Source organism: Hippoglossus stenolepis, chromosome 15 (genome assembly GCF_022539355.2).
Source record: "Hippoglossus stenolepis isolate QCI-W04-F060 chromosome 15, HSTE1.2, whole genome shotgun sequence".
NCBI classification, from domain to species: domain Eukaryota; kingdom Metazoa; phylum Chordata; class Actinopteri; order Pleuronectiformes; family Pleuronectidae; genus Hippoglossus; species Hippoglossus stenolepis.
Window position 1 is genome coordinate 4270765 of NC_061497.1, and position 16731 is coordinate 4287495.

A 16731-nucleotide genomic window follows, 5' to 3' on the forward strand; every position below is an offset into this window, starting at 1 on the left:
GCATAATTAGATGAAGAGAACTAATTATTCAACACTGAAAACACAAGAGGCAGCTTCAAATCAAAAGCGGACAATGCAATGTCAACACTACTGTTCTGCTTATGCGTTGAAAAACAAATGTCTTCATTTGGACTGTAGTTGTGTACAGAAAGAATACTTTCAAGTTCAGGGACTCTGCAGGTTCATAGAGTTTCTTAAAAGAAACAAGAAAGTAGGGCTGAAGCTATCAATTATCTTAGCAATCGGGTATTTTATCTATTATTCCATCGACTGTTCAAGTAATCGAATAAAAAATTACCTTTGCCTTATTAATCAAACCCAACAGCAACCCGGTGGACATTACACACACAGACGAGGTAACACATTGGAAATTAAGTTTTGTCAATATGGACATACTATGCCTTCTTAGGACTGGTAGAAGCTCAGCTGAACACATGACAACCATTCAAACACGTAACTCTGTTTGTCAAACAAACAAACAAACTGTACATGTCCACAAAGCCGGTACCGAGGATCACGCTACCTCACGCTACCAACAAAATAGTTTGAAATTAGGATTTATCGAGTTATTCAAGTAACTTGTGAAATCATTCCAGCCCTGAGCCCTATATGAAAGAATGCAGAAGTGCATCTATACAGCAATCATGTTTATGGACAATAGAAACATTTTCCAAATTATGTATTTCAGGCTTTTAAAGATATGTGCACGAGAGGCCAATTTTTCTGTATTTTATACAACCCAATCCGAATGCTCTTAAAATGTGTCTGGTTTTGTATATAGAGACAAAACTGAAGCTACCACCAGCAGAAGGCAGGAAAATGTATTGGGCTGCAGCTGAGGATGTGATGAAGACAAATATTCAAATATAATCCCTCTCGTACTCTACACTGTACAGAAAGCCAACTACTATTACTACAGTCACAGTGATCTAGTTTACCCGAAACGACCTCCAGCCTGACCAACACAAGTACAGCTAAAAAAAAATGCATCCATGGATGGACGGACAGGTACTACATCATGTCACACTTCCCAGTTACTGTCTCTAAAAACTCATGTACAGACAGTCGAGAACCCACACAGAGAGAATGCATTTTCAGCGATTTTCCTTTTTCTGGCAATAAAAGAAAAGTTAGAATCAAGAGAAATTTGTCTTGTGCATCTGCTGAGCCAAAGATTTGTCTTCCAAAACTTACAAGAGGATGACGTTTTCTAAATTTAATATAGTTAAAGTAATTTCCAAAGCAAGCATCACAGAATGTTTACTATTTCAGTGCCAATGTAAAAAATGATTTATTTTATCCAACAATAGAGATGTTAATAATGTACCTTGATGAAAACCCTGTAGTCACAGTGTGGGATAAATTAAGTTATTGTCACATAGAAACTCAGATTGTGTAACGCTGTAGAAAGTGAACATCTCTAGGCCAAACTGGCCGTTACATTGTGGAATAGAGTGTTGCAAGTCTTTGGGAGCAGACATCTGTGTATAAGACACATGCATGCATGCACATACACATGCACACATGTAACATTGTCCAGTAAAAGTTAATAGAAAAAACATGTAAGATTTGTTTGCCTTTCTTCTGTTTTATTCAGGTCATTAATGAGGTTGTATTCCGTTTTTGTAGTTTTGCTACTTCAAGCACAAAACAATGCTGTTGAGTGCAGCGACAGTTTGTTTGAACCCCGTACGTGTTTGTAAAAACTGACAGTTAACCATGTTTACACGAGGGCATCATACAAAGCAACAAATGACTTGTTTCCTGACTCTCTATCAGCAAATGTAGCCAAAACAATTACAGGAATGATTGTACTCTAGCAGGCAAGGTCTATCTTCACTGGCATTACAAATTAATTTCTAAATCGTTTAAAAATGCACGTTGCTCTATTCACGTTTACTTCTCTTACTTTCAGTGTACGCTCCCTAGCAGAATCACCAGGTTATAAAAGGCTGGAGCTGTGCTGAGAACACATTTGGTCCGGACCCTAAATGATTTGCATTCGTGGTCACAGCACCTCATGCCACAGTCTCCACAGAGCCGTGAAAATAGAGCCCTAATCTGAACATCAGTACAAGCGATCCAAATATTTTGGGGAAAGGGAAACGCGTGCAGTTCATACATGGCTGACTAAGAGCTATAGTAAACCCTAAGATCGTCCACAAGAGAGTATCCTCCATCATTAATTGGCAGAAATAACAACACTACACTTTAGTTGTCAATAAGAATCGTGCAGCAAAGAAGATAGACTTGTGAGTCAGCGTTTTTGACCAAAGAATATCTTCAGGTTAGATGTTTTAGTTTTTTCCACGTCACATATTCAGCCTGACTTACTCTCTCTCCTTCTCCGTGAGTCTGTCGGTGATGGTGTCCTTGATGGAGGAGCGTGAACCCTTGTGGATCACCGGATATCTAAGAGGGATCTGCAGGAAGCACGAGATCATCAGGACCAGGTGCGCTGTGTACCCCAGGGCGACTGCCACGCTCCCATCCTCCTTTGCTGCCGGACACAAAGTAAAACGACGGCGCCAGTGAGTCACACATTATGTAGAGCAGGAGAGAAACTTTAAGATAACCTACATGAATGAAAATCAATCAATGTTAATTAAATTCAAAGTGGCAGCATTTTCATCAACAAGTCACTTTTTTATTATATCAGAAACTCCAGAGCATGTTTTTGTTTGGAATGTACTTTCATAAATCTTGTTTCCATAAACCGTGTCCACTTCATGTGGATCCAAACAAAAATGCATAAACTTTGAAGACTACTTGGTAGCCAAGTATTCACAGGAGGAAGAGCGGACTTTCGTTCATGTGGGAAAGTGTTTTGAAAGCGATACAGAATGTGGCATAGCATTGGCTGCAGTGGGATAATTTCTATGAGATGTGCACTTGGGAAGCAAAAGCATCACGTGGAACGATCCCCTCTGAGCTCAAGTAACTCTAAGGGAGGGCGACTGGATGCCTCTGTGAACGTTCTGACAGGGAAACAAAACAGCAAACCATCTCACTTTAAGCAAAAAAAAATAAAAATGGTTTCAAGACTACACGCTAAGTGGTTTCACATTCTCCAACAGCAGCAGGACCCTGCTTCAGGCAAAGACCTAAACACAGTGTTTTTTATCTCAATGCTTTGAAATAATAGACTATGACAATATTGAGTGGTCAACTCCTTGGCTCTTACTGTGTGCTTTACAATTTAACACAAAAAGCCTGCTCTGTATCACTCGTCTTCCTGCATCTTTTCACTCAATGGCAGCTAAAGTACCTGAAATAAACAGCTTCCTGGCCTCTGGTGCTTTCGGATGATGCGTCACTCGAACCGGAATATTAGGTCAAGTAAAGGACATGCTACTAGAAGAGACACCTAAGGGTGCAACTGGAGACTGTTGGTACCTGGCAAGGCTGAGCTGACAAGGTATGGCTTAGGTAAATGTAAAGCGCAGATGAACTTCAGTGCCATCCTGTTCCACTTTGACCCCCACTGGGATTAGGACTCCAACTAACTCTGACCCTGGACTCTTAATGTGGAACATCCTCCCCTGTAGGCCTTTTTAACCCGACTTAAACACCCATTCAGGCAGCTCTGGACTTGAACAATCTCTCTCTGGGACAGACCTCACGCAAATGAGAGCAGGGGTCAGCAGGGGGATAATAATATAAGACTCTACATGTAGTGCAGGCATTTGCAAGATATATATAACAACCGGGCCACACTAGATGCATGTGTGGCGAATGTTCGTCGTGGAACATCTTGCTTGTCATTTTGGTGCCCATGTTATCAGCACCCACACTGCCTGTGTGAGCCTGGGTCTCGACTATTTTCGAGACCCAGAGCGAAATAGCCAGTAAAAATGATCTTTCACCGCAGTGTCAATGTCCATCGGTCGAATATGTCCTAAGCACAAATATTTGCAACCCTTCCTGTACCTGTTTCAAAGTAAAAGTACTCTAGCGTTCCTGTTGACTTAATTCTTCCATTAGTTTTAACAAGGTTTTTATTGTGAAATATTTGCAGGACAGGAAGATTCAGGGCTTCATACCAGAGTCCTGGCATTTAGTTGAGTACATGGCCCTACTTTTATTCGAGTAAATACAGTAATGATACCAGAATCCTAACGTAGCAGCTCCACAGCAGACATGCTCTCTGTGTGAAGCGTGCACGTGGAGCAGCAGATCAGCGACGCAGCCGTCACACGCTGAGCACGCAGGGTGGTCTGGTCATAACGGTCACAGAGGTTGGAGAGTGAATATAAATTGGAATTGCATTTCTCCAGCGACAAGTCACCTAACCAGGTTGAAGAGTATTGTAAAAGCTAGTTTGCAGTAAGTGCATTATGCTCTCCGTTAGCCAATTTTATCTGACACAGCACATGCTCAGTAGCTTACTCCCTGCTTAGTGTCCACCTGTGCAGGGCTCGCAGGCAGAAGAAACATGGGAACAAGTGGTGCAAACACAAAAGGGCTGACTGTCACTCCTGTCACTGCTGCACTTCTGTGCTCCTAAAGGAATTGTAACAGGTGGAGTGTGACAGCAGGGAGCGGAGGAGACTGGGACAGCCCCTTTTGAGTTATAGCTTCAGAGGCCCACTTGGTCTCACCAGCTGTGAGGAAGTGGAGTGAGAGACTGTTGAATGGACAGTGACCGGTGTGTTCTCCGTGTCAGACAAGTGCTGCAGACCAAGGCGAACCATTCACCACCCATTCAGTCAGGCCCCCCTGTTAAACCGAGAAGTCATGAAGTCATCAAGTTTCCCCTCGCTGTGACAGCAACTCCCATTTATCACAACACATCCAGCGTGACCCCTTCTCTAACCTGCACCACCAAAAATGATAAGAGCTTTGCGGCTGTACCTGCCCGCTGACTACACTTTATGTCCTGCTGTGTTTTTAATATGAAAACATGAGGGTTTTGTGGATCTCACTGGGGGGTTGGGAACCACATACAAGACTGTGCTCATGCTCCATCAGCAATAAGCAAGAGATCAGAAAGGCTGTTCACACACAAGCTACCCAGCCTTCAGACACCAAACCCCTGACATTTAACATAATAATTAAAGAAGCAAAAATACACCCAGCAAGATGTGTGTGACTCATAATTATCATTCTAATACTGTCTTTGCCGTAGGAAAGTAATTTAATTGGTGTTCAGCTATTTCTGATTGAGGGTAAACACGTCATGTGTGGGTGAATTGTGATTTTTGGTTGAACTAGCCAGAGTGAAGAAGGTTGTCAATCTTTCCTGGCAGGTATAAATAGTGGCTCATGAGTGATGATTCAATTATGTCATTATGTCTTTTATGCATTAAAATAACACACTTGTTATTCATGCACATAATGCCCTAATTGCCATGTTGAGAAGCCAAAAATGATATCATAGATACTGTATCTATGATATCAGCTGCCTTCAAATTTTAAATGTTCTGCTTTGACAAACATCTCAATAAGCATTAAAGCTGAGACATAACAATTGTTCTGCACGCCTTATCACACCTTATCCTCCTGTAACCCTGAAACACACAAGCAGGCACGTAATGAATTACCTTGAAAGTCTTCAGAGTTTGGCAGCTTCACTCCGCAGATGACATAATCTGACTGATTAGCCTGGGAATATAAATAAGAGGTTTCATATTAAAGATGATCAGACAGCAGAAACAAACCCAGACAAGATGAAAAGCTGCATGGGAAAAAAAACCCCAGCTGTGCCGGCACCTGCACTTGTTTTAAATCATTAAGTCATTGTCTAGTGGTGTCAGCATTTAAAAACTTTAGTTGTATATGAGAGCAGCAGGTTTACAAGAAGAGCAATCTGGCCCAACTCACCAAATCAATGGGGTAGATGTAGGAAAGCTCAGAGAGGAGCTGACGACAGCGGAAGGTGAGCTGGGCGTTGGACTTGAGGAACTGCTCCCTGGAGAGACAAAACCAGACACAAGGACGACACTATGAGATAAAGGCTGCAGTTAAAGAGCGGTGGACGAAGGAGAGACTAGAGAAAGTGCAGAAATGAGATTGTCGGAGAAGAAGTGTAGCTGGAGGAGACGGGAAAAAGTGGAAATAAGCAGTAGAAATCATCCAGGCTGCTTATTGCTCCACCGGGACCCACTGCTAACGGAAAATACGATGAACAGGGAGACAGTGTGTAGGCTGCGTAGTGATGTGATAGCAGGTCAATGTCAATCTGAGGCCAGTCTGCTTTCTGTCTGGGCCACGCTTGGAAGAGTGCTAACTGAGTCAGCACTGAGTTATATTAAGTTTGACTGTTAAAAAAACCCAAGTAAAATAACACAACTGCCAAATTACTGGCCATTCTATATCCATAACAGGACAGCCCCAATTAGCTTTGCTGGGTCCATCAACCCCAGCTTGTCACATTATCAAAACAGGCTGGAAGATGTTCAGCAATTATGACCCATGGAAAGTGGAAAAGTCTCTGTGTTTGCCCCAGTAGCTGTCAGTGTCAGCTGTGGTTTGGCCTGAGTTATGTAACACAGAGTGAGAACGAGTATATGGTGTTTTCAGTGTAGTGAAATATTCTCTTTGTACGAGGCACACAACCATATGATTCAGTCAAGTATGAAAGAGGAAGAAAATTAAATGTATAAATTACAAAGTAGTAATGGTTCAATGTGTGGCCACATCAATGGGCGAAAAAAGTAGTGAACTATCAGCCAATATAGTCTGAAAAAAAGGGATTGTTTTGTTTCCTATATTTTAATACTCCAAATTCCATGGTATTCAAAAAATGTAATGTAGAAACTATATTTGCTGCATTACAATGATGTAAAGTGAGTTACCACCTGTAGCTGTTTGGAAAGCTGTGTGTTGACAGCACGACTGACAGCAATATACTTTCAGTAAAAACCCTGAGACAACCTGGATGTAAAGTAAAGCTGTGGCTGTGCTAGAGACTATGGGAAAAGTACAGTATATGGAATACGAGATTAAAAAGGACACCTAGCACAGATCAATTGAACTATTAAATTCATCATGATTCAAAACTTTCTGAATTTAAACTTATGTCTTCAATAATACCATGTTATTAAAATTTATTTACAGGTAGATGTTGCTAAAATAAGCTTTTAAATATTTGAACAATAAATAAAAAGTACACACACAAGCTCCTGTGACTGCGTATGTCTGAGTAACTTTGTTTGGATGGCGTGTGTGTGTGTGTGTGTGTGTGTGTGTGTGTGTGTGTGTGTGTGTGTGTGTGTGTGTGTGTCTGTGTGTGCTCTCTCCCTCGGGTGTCCTGTCCAACACTTACACCACCGCTTGTGGGTAAGAGCTTATCATTAAATGCAGATGAAAAGAGATTTTGGGGGAAAAATGGTTATTGAATGTGATGCATCCTCCCATTCACGCTCCTCGCCTTTCACATGAATTTCCTATTTGGCTTTGCCTGTGGTTAGCAGTCTCTTATCATTACCCTTTCCGTGTGTGCGGCTGCTTTGTGTATCTAAGAGAGGAGACAGATTGGTGTGTAATGATAGTTTGACCTGAAATAACACATCTGTCCAGCAGGACTTGCCACTTCCAATTGGCTAAACAATGATGCGAGGCCTTTACAAACCCTTTGCCTAAAACACGCAAACTAAAGTTTCCCACCACTGCCCTTCTTAATGTATGCCAGTCATAAACAAACTACTTTGTGGTAATTTACATATTACCTGCCAGAAGTAAGCAAATACACACACACTGCTCGTATCCAACAGTTTTGGAAAAAGTTCCAAACAATTGATTTTGTTCTCATTTGACACAGCTAAGCTAACCGACTGCCCACAGCCTCATATTTAAGATATGAATGTGGTGTAGACATTCTAATCCTGCTCTCTGACGAAAAGTAAATAAGTGCATTTCCCGATTTGTCAACAGTCAACTGTCAAACTCATTCTGTGGGAAAATTCATATCTATTAATAATGCATGAAGCAGCATTTTAATATCATAGTTGGTTGAGGTGGAGCTGCTTTCAAATATCTTCTATGAGCTATGTCTCAATTAAGGGGCTCTATCCTTCAAAGGCTGCTTTTGAAGACAGATTGCGTGACAGTGGCACGCCCATTTCGAAGGCTCCTCCAAACGCTGCTGACAAATGCATCCTTCTATCCCACGAGAAACGAAGGCTCCAACCAGTGGATATTTCTCGGGCTCAAACTAGCCCAGGATTTATTGCACTTAAGTGATAAACCATTTTTCAAGGATGTAATGGCGAGCGATGAGACATCTCATGCTTCAGCATCACACTTCAACTGAACCAAATAGCTGATGGCACACAGTTAAAAAACTAAACTTTCTGTCGTGTCTAACTGGAGCTCTGCTGCTAGACAGCAGTGAAGTTGTACCATCTCATTTCGGACTACCCAGCCCATGAAGAAGGTGGCCTCTGAAGTGAGACACAGCTATGTTAGTATTTAGGGATTGGGCCCCTTCAAAGTACTAACTTAGTAAGGTAGCAAAACTTTTGCATAGGCCATTTATCACGAAAGGCAAATTTTTCGGTTTCCTGTTAGGATTGTATTTACATTTTTACAGCTTCAAAAATCAACAAAATGTGTTATTTGCACCAGGGGTGCACACTAGTGGGATTTTGAGAAAGTTGTGATGATTAGTGGGAAAAGAAATAAGAAACATATGAAGAGAAATCAGACTCAAACTGGACGCAAATCTGTATAACATGATCTACAAATACAAAAATTATATTTAAAAATGTGTACAACAATTTGAGGGCAATTTTGGTTACTCACTTCCCAGACAAATACCCCATTTGAACTTGGCATTAACATGGGATTTGTGTGATCAGAGTGCAGTGTGATAGAGTTTGACCAGATGAAATTACATTTGTAAATGCACCCAAGATGCCCTGAGCACGGATTGGGATTTAACCAAACCACCTCCTGAGGTGGTCAGGGATGTATTGTGACCACAATGAACACAAGAGTAAATGCAATTGTGTTGTCAGTCCACATAAAACAAGTACGTGGGTGCAAACAAGATAGGCAGCTAGAAGCCACTAGTCAGTCAACAGAGGAATCAGTCCTTTCCCGACGCATCACGTTATTCAAGACACCTGAGAAAGGAGTGAAGACACCACCAACAGACCACAAGCAAACACCATAACACAGTGTCATGAACGGCTAGTATCTTCTTCTTTTTGTTGTTGTTTAAAGGGGACATAGCATGCCCATTTTACCACAAGTTGATATGGTTCCTTGGGGTCTTAATGAAATGTCTGTAACATACTTTGGTCAAAATACCACAAGGATCATTTAAAACAGCACCCTTTTTACCCTGTATAAAACAGCCCTCCACAGAGTGACCTGTTTTGAGTGCCTGTTCCTTTAAATGCTAATGAGCCAGCTCCCCCCTCCCCCCTCTCCCCCCATGATTTTAAACGATATAAATTACATATTTTATATGATATAAATTATCAAATATGCATCCCATACTTTGTATTCCCCTTCTGTTGTCCTGGAGTTTTAATTTTCCCAATCACATAATTAAATGTCCCCCTCTGCCCATCCACTACAAGCACACAAGCAGACAGACAGAGAGAGAAAGAGAGGGGTGGGGGGCTATGTAGACCATCATTTACCCCCGAACCCCGACATTCAACGGGTACAACAACAAGCGGAGAAAGCAGAATCGCGGGCTGACCTTATATATACACAGTCTATGGGGCTGACCAGCGGAGAAATGCTCGTCCCGTGAACAGCCAGGCGGCTGCGCGCTGAGAACGGTGCTGCGCTGCCTGCAGCGGCGCTCCAGGTCCGGTACCCTGCGTAACGAGTGGGGCTCTGTGTGTTTGTGCCACTGTTACAGTAGTGCTGAACACTGCGGAAGTCTTCCACACTGCTGGCTGTGTGGCGCTGACACAAATTCCAGCTCATGCATGGGAGAGCGAGCGGTCGCGTCCGAGCAGCTGCTGCAGCCTCCCAGTCCCAACGATCCAGACAAATGCCACATGTGAGTGAATCGCGGGCTGACCAGCGGAGAAATGCTCGTCCCGTGTGAACAGCCAGGCGGCTGCGTGCTTGGGAACGGCGCTGCGCTGCCTCGCAGCCTCGCTGAGTCCGGTGTAAACCTGGCGTAACGAGTGTGGGGGGGCGGGGGGATGAGGTGGGGGGTGGGCCAAGACCATGTAGGGAGACTTCCAGTGCCTTGTTACGACACAAAACCCAGGAAGCTCAATCGAGTCGCTCAAGCATGACGTTTCTGACTTAGAGGAACCATAACAAAACACGCAAGTGTTTTTTTCCCAGAGTTTTTGGGTTGGTAGACATGCCAGATACCCACATTAACCTGTAGAAGCACTAACAAAGTGGAATTTGCATGCTATGTCCCCTTTAATGTTTTTGTGGACCTGCGCAAATGAGGAGGATGTGACCTGAGCTGGACACAGCGATCAGATCTTCATCAGATCTCAATGCGAGACACATACTAACACCAGGTGTAAATGTAATGAAATCATTTCAAAATCATATTTAGATACAACTCTGTATGCAGATTACAGTTTCACAGATACAAGTGTAAATGGAGTGCAGAAAGGCAAAGTGAAGTACTTTTAGATTTTCAAAAAGAGTAATCACATCGATTAATGTCTACTACAGTAATTTATACAATAATCTGACTGATTCCTTTTCCCTTGCTATAGTAAAACAAATAAAAACAAATAAAAAAATAGATAATTCTATGAGAAACCAAAAACACTGATATTCCTTAGGAATGAATGTCGGACAGATGTACAACTTTCTGTATAAATGTCCTGTGTGCGGGGTCTGTGGGGCCCTGTGAGCCTCACTGGGGCTCTGGTGTATTCTCTGGGGCTGCCAGGTTCTCCCCTGACAAACAAAGCTGTATCCAGAGTCGGCACCATCCGCACACATCTCCCCACGGGCCAAACAAAACACAGGCTGATAGGGGTTTTAGCACAAAGTGCAAACTCTGAGAACATATAAATAGGCAGCGCCAGCCACAAAAACATCCCCTTGTTTTGAAAGAGCAAGGTGGGAGGCAGAGTGCAGGATGTAATCTCATCACAATTCAATACCATTGAGCAGCACACTGGGTCACATCATTCAGTGGGCCCCCGGCAACGGGATAAATGCATTTGAAAAAATGTGTTTTCGATGCAGAAATAAAGCAATAGCTAATTACAGGTTTACACATACCTCTTGGCGGTGCATTCTTTCTGCAGCTTAGTTAGGGATTCTTTCTCCTCCTTCAGACCCTCGTGCTGAGCGCCGAACGCTTCCTCTGACAGAGACAGAAAGAAAAAAGAGGAAATTATCAGGTGTGTGTTCTCTTCCACTACATCTAAACAGCCAGGTGGGCTTGGGTTTTGTTGGCAGCCATCCACTGTTAAAACCTGAGCTGCATAAAACAACTTTGATAAGGCCAAAACCATTTCCTTTTGACACCACATAAAAATAAACAACACATGTATGCAAATTACAGGATTTGTCAGACTCTAAATACAGAGCCGGGCAAATAAATAAAATCAGGCAGATAAGGGACAGCAATGATACATCTTGTGGTAGTTGTGTAACCGCAGTATTGGCAAGCACACAATAACTCAGTGTAGCATGAAACCATAAAGAAGCAAATTATAATTGAGGGTTTTAACAGAGCATTTCTCTAATCTATGTTCATGCAGCATCACACAGCGTGGGGTGGTGGGCAAATAAAACCAAAATCAGACATTTAAGAGTTTTCACTATTTAATGCACAAAATACATGATAAGAATTTAGTTTTCAGCTTTGAAATAGTTTTTAATGCAGCTGTTATTGCATATGATCCACATTATAAGGAATCAAGTAGAGAGAATGATCAAACCAAAGTCTTCTCTCCTGCAATCTTCCCCAACACTGTAGAATAAACTGAAAAATGTGATTGCCTTTTTATTAACCGCGTTTGGCTAGAAGTTAGAAGATAGAAAGATAGTATGTAACTTGTGATGATTATTTAAAAATTGTGTAAAAACTCTGTGGGACATGGGGAAGAGTGCAGGCATGTAGGAGGACCTTGGGATCAAGTCACTGCTGCTCCACAGTTCCACGGTCACATCATGATGAAGATGCTTTTAAGTGCCTCCTTTTAAAATGCACTGAACTTAAACTGAAGGGCATACAGATCCCCAGGAAGAGTAGGAGGAAGTTGGTAAAAAACGAAGTATAATTACATCATCAAATATGATTCTATTAGTTCCTGGTTTCTTTTTCTTTTTACATTATTTTAACCCCAAAAAATGAGTTGAAAGCAAAAAAAATAAGCATCGTAACCGACATGATATTCTGTGATTCTTCAGTGTTTCCTTTTACAAATTTTAACCAAAAGTCATCTCGTCTCCATTAACAGGATTAAAATAGTTTTAAACATTAACTCTGCTCTATAATATCATGAAGCCTGAAAATGTGTATTGAAAGTTGTGTGTAAGCTGCAAGGTACCGCAGACAGATGAATTAGAGCTCCAAACTTAACTAATTTCCTCAGGTGTACCACTTTATTTCAAATGCAAATCCAGCTCTACTTTTAAAATCTCTCCTTGTGTTCACCTGCATTTTCCAGTTTTAATTCCACATTACAGCCTTTTTGGGAGGATATTTGACCATTTAAGTTCCAAGCAACAGTGAGCGCCACCCTCAGTCGAGTGGGCCGAAGGGAGCTGGCAGGAAAGTGTGTCCTGAGCAATTAGACTGTCGAATCACATGTGTGATCAGATGGATCACGGCACCTGCTTTTTATCACATATTTCCCCCCTGACATCCCGGCCGCTCTAACTAGCATGGCCAGGATGAAAGGAGATGGTGAGTTCTGCAGATGGAGAGAAGGAGAAAATAGAGGTACTCAGATGTATCTCCATCAGATTAACTTAGAAGACAGATAGTGTCAGACAGAGATCAGACAGACCCTCTGCTGTGAGCGATGACATAAAAACCTATTTTAACACCGACTGCGCAGGCCTCTACAGCAGGCTTGCTTTCATGTACTGCCCAGCTATGTCCTATCTGTTTTATCCATGCTTTTTTTTTTCTCTCCAGAAATCCCTCTAACCTTTTCCAGTTTGCATAACGAAAAGATGGAACAGGATATAACAACAGCATGTAACAAGGCAGCGAGGGATTCTGTTGATTTCCGTGTTGACACACCATCTTCAATATTAAAAATGACACATGGACTCAGGATCCAAAATGGGGGGAGGCATTATAATGCGACAAATGTATTAAATCTCATTATAGATCATTCTAGTTTTCTACTTTCAGGTCCCCCCCGACAGCTGACTGTGGGCTGTGTGGGATTCAGAGAGAAATGCAGCTGCGTCAACCACTCTGCTGACAGGACATTACAGCTTTTACAGTGCAAAAGCTCAAGAGCGATAAGTCAGGTTATCCAGTGACATTTAACTCACGCAGCATCCAAAGCAATTGGGTAACATGAAATGAAGGTGGGTATGATGCAGAGTGCATTCCATCAAGTCAAATTAAAATCACAACCAATAAAACAACCTTAGGATCTATTCAGTAACTATGAAAATGCTTAGGAGGCCATATTGAATGTGAACAACTGTACAGAGCATATGTAGAAATGTGTCTTTGCCTAGTTTTCCCAACAAGACTCTTCTTACAATATAATAAAAAGGTACTAAATAGGGATTACTGCTGAATGGAATTTCATTGTGTTTAAATATACAGCGAAAAAAAAAATCTATTTTAGGGCTGGGAAATTAACCAACATTAATAATTATGATTTTCATCAATTCCAATATAACAAAGGCTCAATGTATATGGATGTCTTACATGAAAGTTGTCTTAAAACCACAACTTTCAATCAGGAGCAAAAATCTGTCTTTAAATTGTGAAAATTATCAATATTGACTGATATTACATTTTTTATCTTGATATTATTTTTGGCCATATCGTCGTAATCTATCTTTCTAAAATAAAAGTTTTGATTTTGTGAGATAGAGACAGAGTAGAATGTCAGGGGAGTCAACACAAAGGACAGGGAATAGGTAAACCGACATCCTCATGTGCATTAGAGTGTTAGACTGTAGTAACTGAGTATCTGAATCAAGTTGGCAGCCAGCTGAAGGACGTAGACGTGTGAAGCTGCAGCTAAAGGAACCCTAATGATGATAGTTTCAATATGAGACCTTTTCTCTGAGGTGACAAATACCTCTACACACCTTACCTTCACACTACTGTGTTCCTTACACTTGAGAAACCCAACCACTGACATTTATTGCTCGGCAGCCTTGGCTGTGTTACAGAGCGTGAGAATAACTACCGTTAAGCACAATAAACGCTGCTAACGGACCTGATTTATGTCCGCTGCTCAAGCTGGAAGAAGGAAAATTGGAATGGAGGAAATTGTGACAAGAGTGTGACCTCCACCAAAACCAAACCCATTTATTCTAGAGGCAGGAAGGACTGACTTTATTTCAAATTCACAGCTGTATATGTTAAAAAGAAAAGGTGGTCATGCTCACATGTCCTCTGTTATGCTTTGTGTGAGAGACAATTTGTGGAATTCGCGTGAGTATGTGTGTGATTGAAGAGGAGAAAAACAACCGTTTTCTACACTGCAGCTATGATTTCACTGTCCTTACTGTAAATCAGCGGGCGTTGACCAGCCCATCGTAAACCTGTCATCGGGATGATACCAAACGCCGATGTTTTTCAGGGCTTAGTATGATAACACTGCCCAGGATGGTAGAGACCGCAGCAAATGTATATGACAAACAATGTATAGGCATCAGCACGCATCCACTGCGACCTGCTACATCACTTTACCAAAAGTGGACAGCCAACGTTTGTCTGATCTTTATCTGGTGAATCACATGTCCTTGCACACACCTGCAGAACCTCCACTGAATGTTTGGGCTTTCCAGGGCCTTTTATTTTGAGGAGGCTGCTTTTGTGAGAATAACAGGCTGATAAGATTTATTTGCTAATGAGCTCTAATACTGCATGAAGGATGGGAAGACCACACGGCCAGGTACAGAAGACCTCCTAAACAGCGAGAACAGGATAGGAGATTAAGTCCATGCGAGATGCCCTCTGGGGATGAACTGCATAGCATTGTTCTTACACAAACTGTCAATAAAACTTCCAAAGAAACCTGTGTCTCATCAGCACTGGAATGTGTGAAAATTCTGCAAATTAAACACTAATTGAATCAACATTGACAGTAAATGGGGATATAAATCATTGGTCCTTAGCCACTAGTTTGCCTGTTGAGCAATCTGTGTTAAATCTTCTCGTTTATGTGGGAAAGGAAAGGTTTGGGAAGAAATTTAAGCCACAAATGATAAAATCACATGTGTCTCCAAAATGAAAGATGAGATCAGATGAAACAAACATGTTGTGGTGCCAATGTAAATATAATCAGACACAAAATCAGCTGCTGTATAGAATACTCTAAACACCTGTCTTCAGGAGTATCCTGACTGTAATTAATGCAGGGTGTTTTTTCCCACCCGATTGGGAAACAAATGAATATGTGCAGGCTGATTGGAAAAGTTAAAGTACAGCAAAGCTCCACAGCATATGGTTTTTGGATTCTGAGTTATGAGTCTGGGAAGAACCCCAACAACATTTCAGCATAGGCCTATTCAGCTACGACTTTTCAATCTATCCTAAAATACCATTTTCCTCTTGAAACCAGCTGAAGGATTGTTTTTTCTCTTCTCTTACTTAATAAGCACCTGTCCAGTCTGGAAAAAAGCCATGAAAGAGCTGCAGAGACGGAGGGCAGCGGCGTCTTTTGTTTTGGCTGTAGACAGAGTGGTGACAGGTAAAGCAGCGAGGATTAACAGCCAGTTTTTAGAAATGCACCACAAAGGAAAATTTCTCCCTTCGACCCTCTTAGTGCTGTGTCTCTGGGTGAGGGTGAACGTCCGCATTCATGTGCAGACTTCATTTTAATCATTGACAATCCCCACCTCAGGTTGGAGGCTCAGAGAGGTGCCCTGCCCTTTGGCCAGACAGCAAGCTGATCTTACAGACAAAAGGTTCTTAGAGGGAGCATCTGGCCTGCTTTAAGACAAACACCACCGATGATGGCAGGAGGAACCAAAATATTAGTCAGTGCAAAAAATGCAGTTTGGAAAGCTGTACAAGAACAGGCAAACTGTACAGTAGAGCCATTTTCCGACATGAACTCCAATAGAGCTGAATTGACCTGAATTGACAATAGAGGTGACTAAAGTTAAAAAGCATTCCCACATACACCTTCATGTATGTTAGGAATTTATATTTGCGCATATATTTGCCAGCCAAATGTTCAATCACACTACCTTTTCATAAGCCCTTTATTTCCCTATGAACAGTAACAGGCACTAATAAAACTCTCCTCAGCTCTCAGACTTCACAGGGTGGACGAAATGACACCACTGCACAAACACTGTTCTTTTGTATGTATGTGCATATATGCCGTGTGTGTGTGTGAGTGCGTGTGCGTGTGCGTGTGCGTGTGTGTGTGTTGAGTGACTGCAATCCTCTGACCAGGAGTGTGACTGAGGTTTCCTGTATGTGACAACACTCTCTACTGTACTCTGGTGTACTCCATAATGAGCAGGTAATACAAGGCACACATAGTTCTACCTGCTGCTGTCAGGCAGCACTGAAGTCTTCACCGAGCCGTTTAAAATTGGAGTTTCCTGAACAAAAATCACATGTAGAAGTTAACAGGGTAGCGTTTATGTCCTGTAAACTGAATTTAACACATGATG

At 41.9% G+C, this 16731-nt stretch overlaps 1 protein-coding gene across 1 annotated transcript in view; it reads right to left on the bottom strand.

Moving 5' to 3' along the window:
* Window positions 1-16731, bottom strand: part of uvrag (UV radiation resistance associated gene) — an 88349-nt gene that overhangs the window by 46335 nt on the left and 25283 nt on the right. Inside the window, exons 9-12 of the mRNA XM_035177998.1 lie at window positions 11170-11254; window positions 5824-5911; window positions 5544-5604; window positions 2335-2500 (exon numbers count right to left, since the gene is read on the bottom strand). Coding sequence (XP_035033889.1) covers window positions 2335-2500; window positions 5544-5604; window positions 5824-5911; window positions 11170-11254 — 400 coding nt within the window. The remainder of the gene's footprint in view (window positions 1-2334; window positions 2501-5543; window positions 5605-5823; window positions 5912-11169; window positions 11255-16731) is intronic.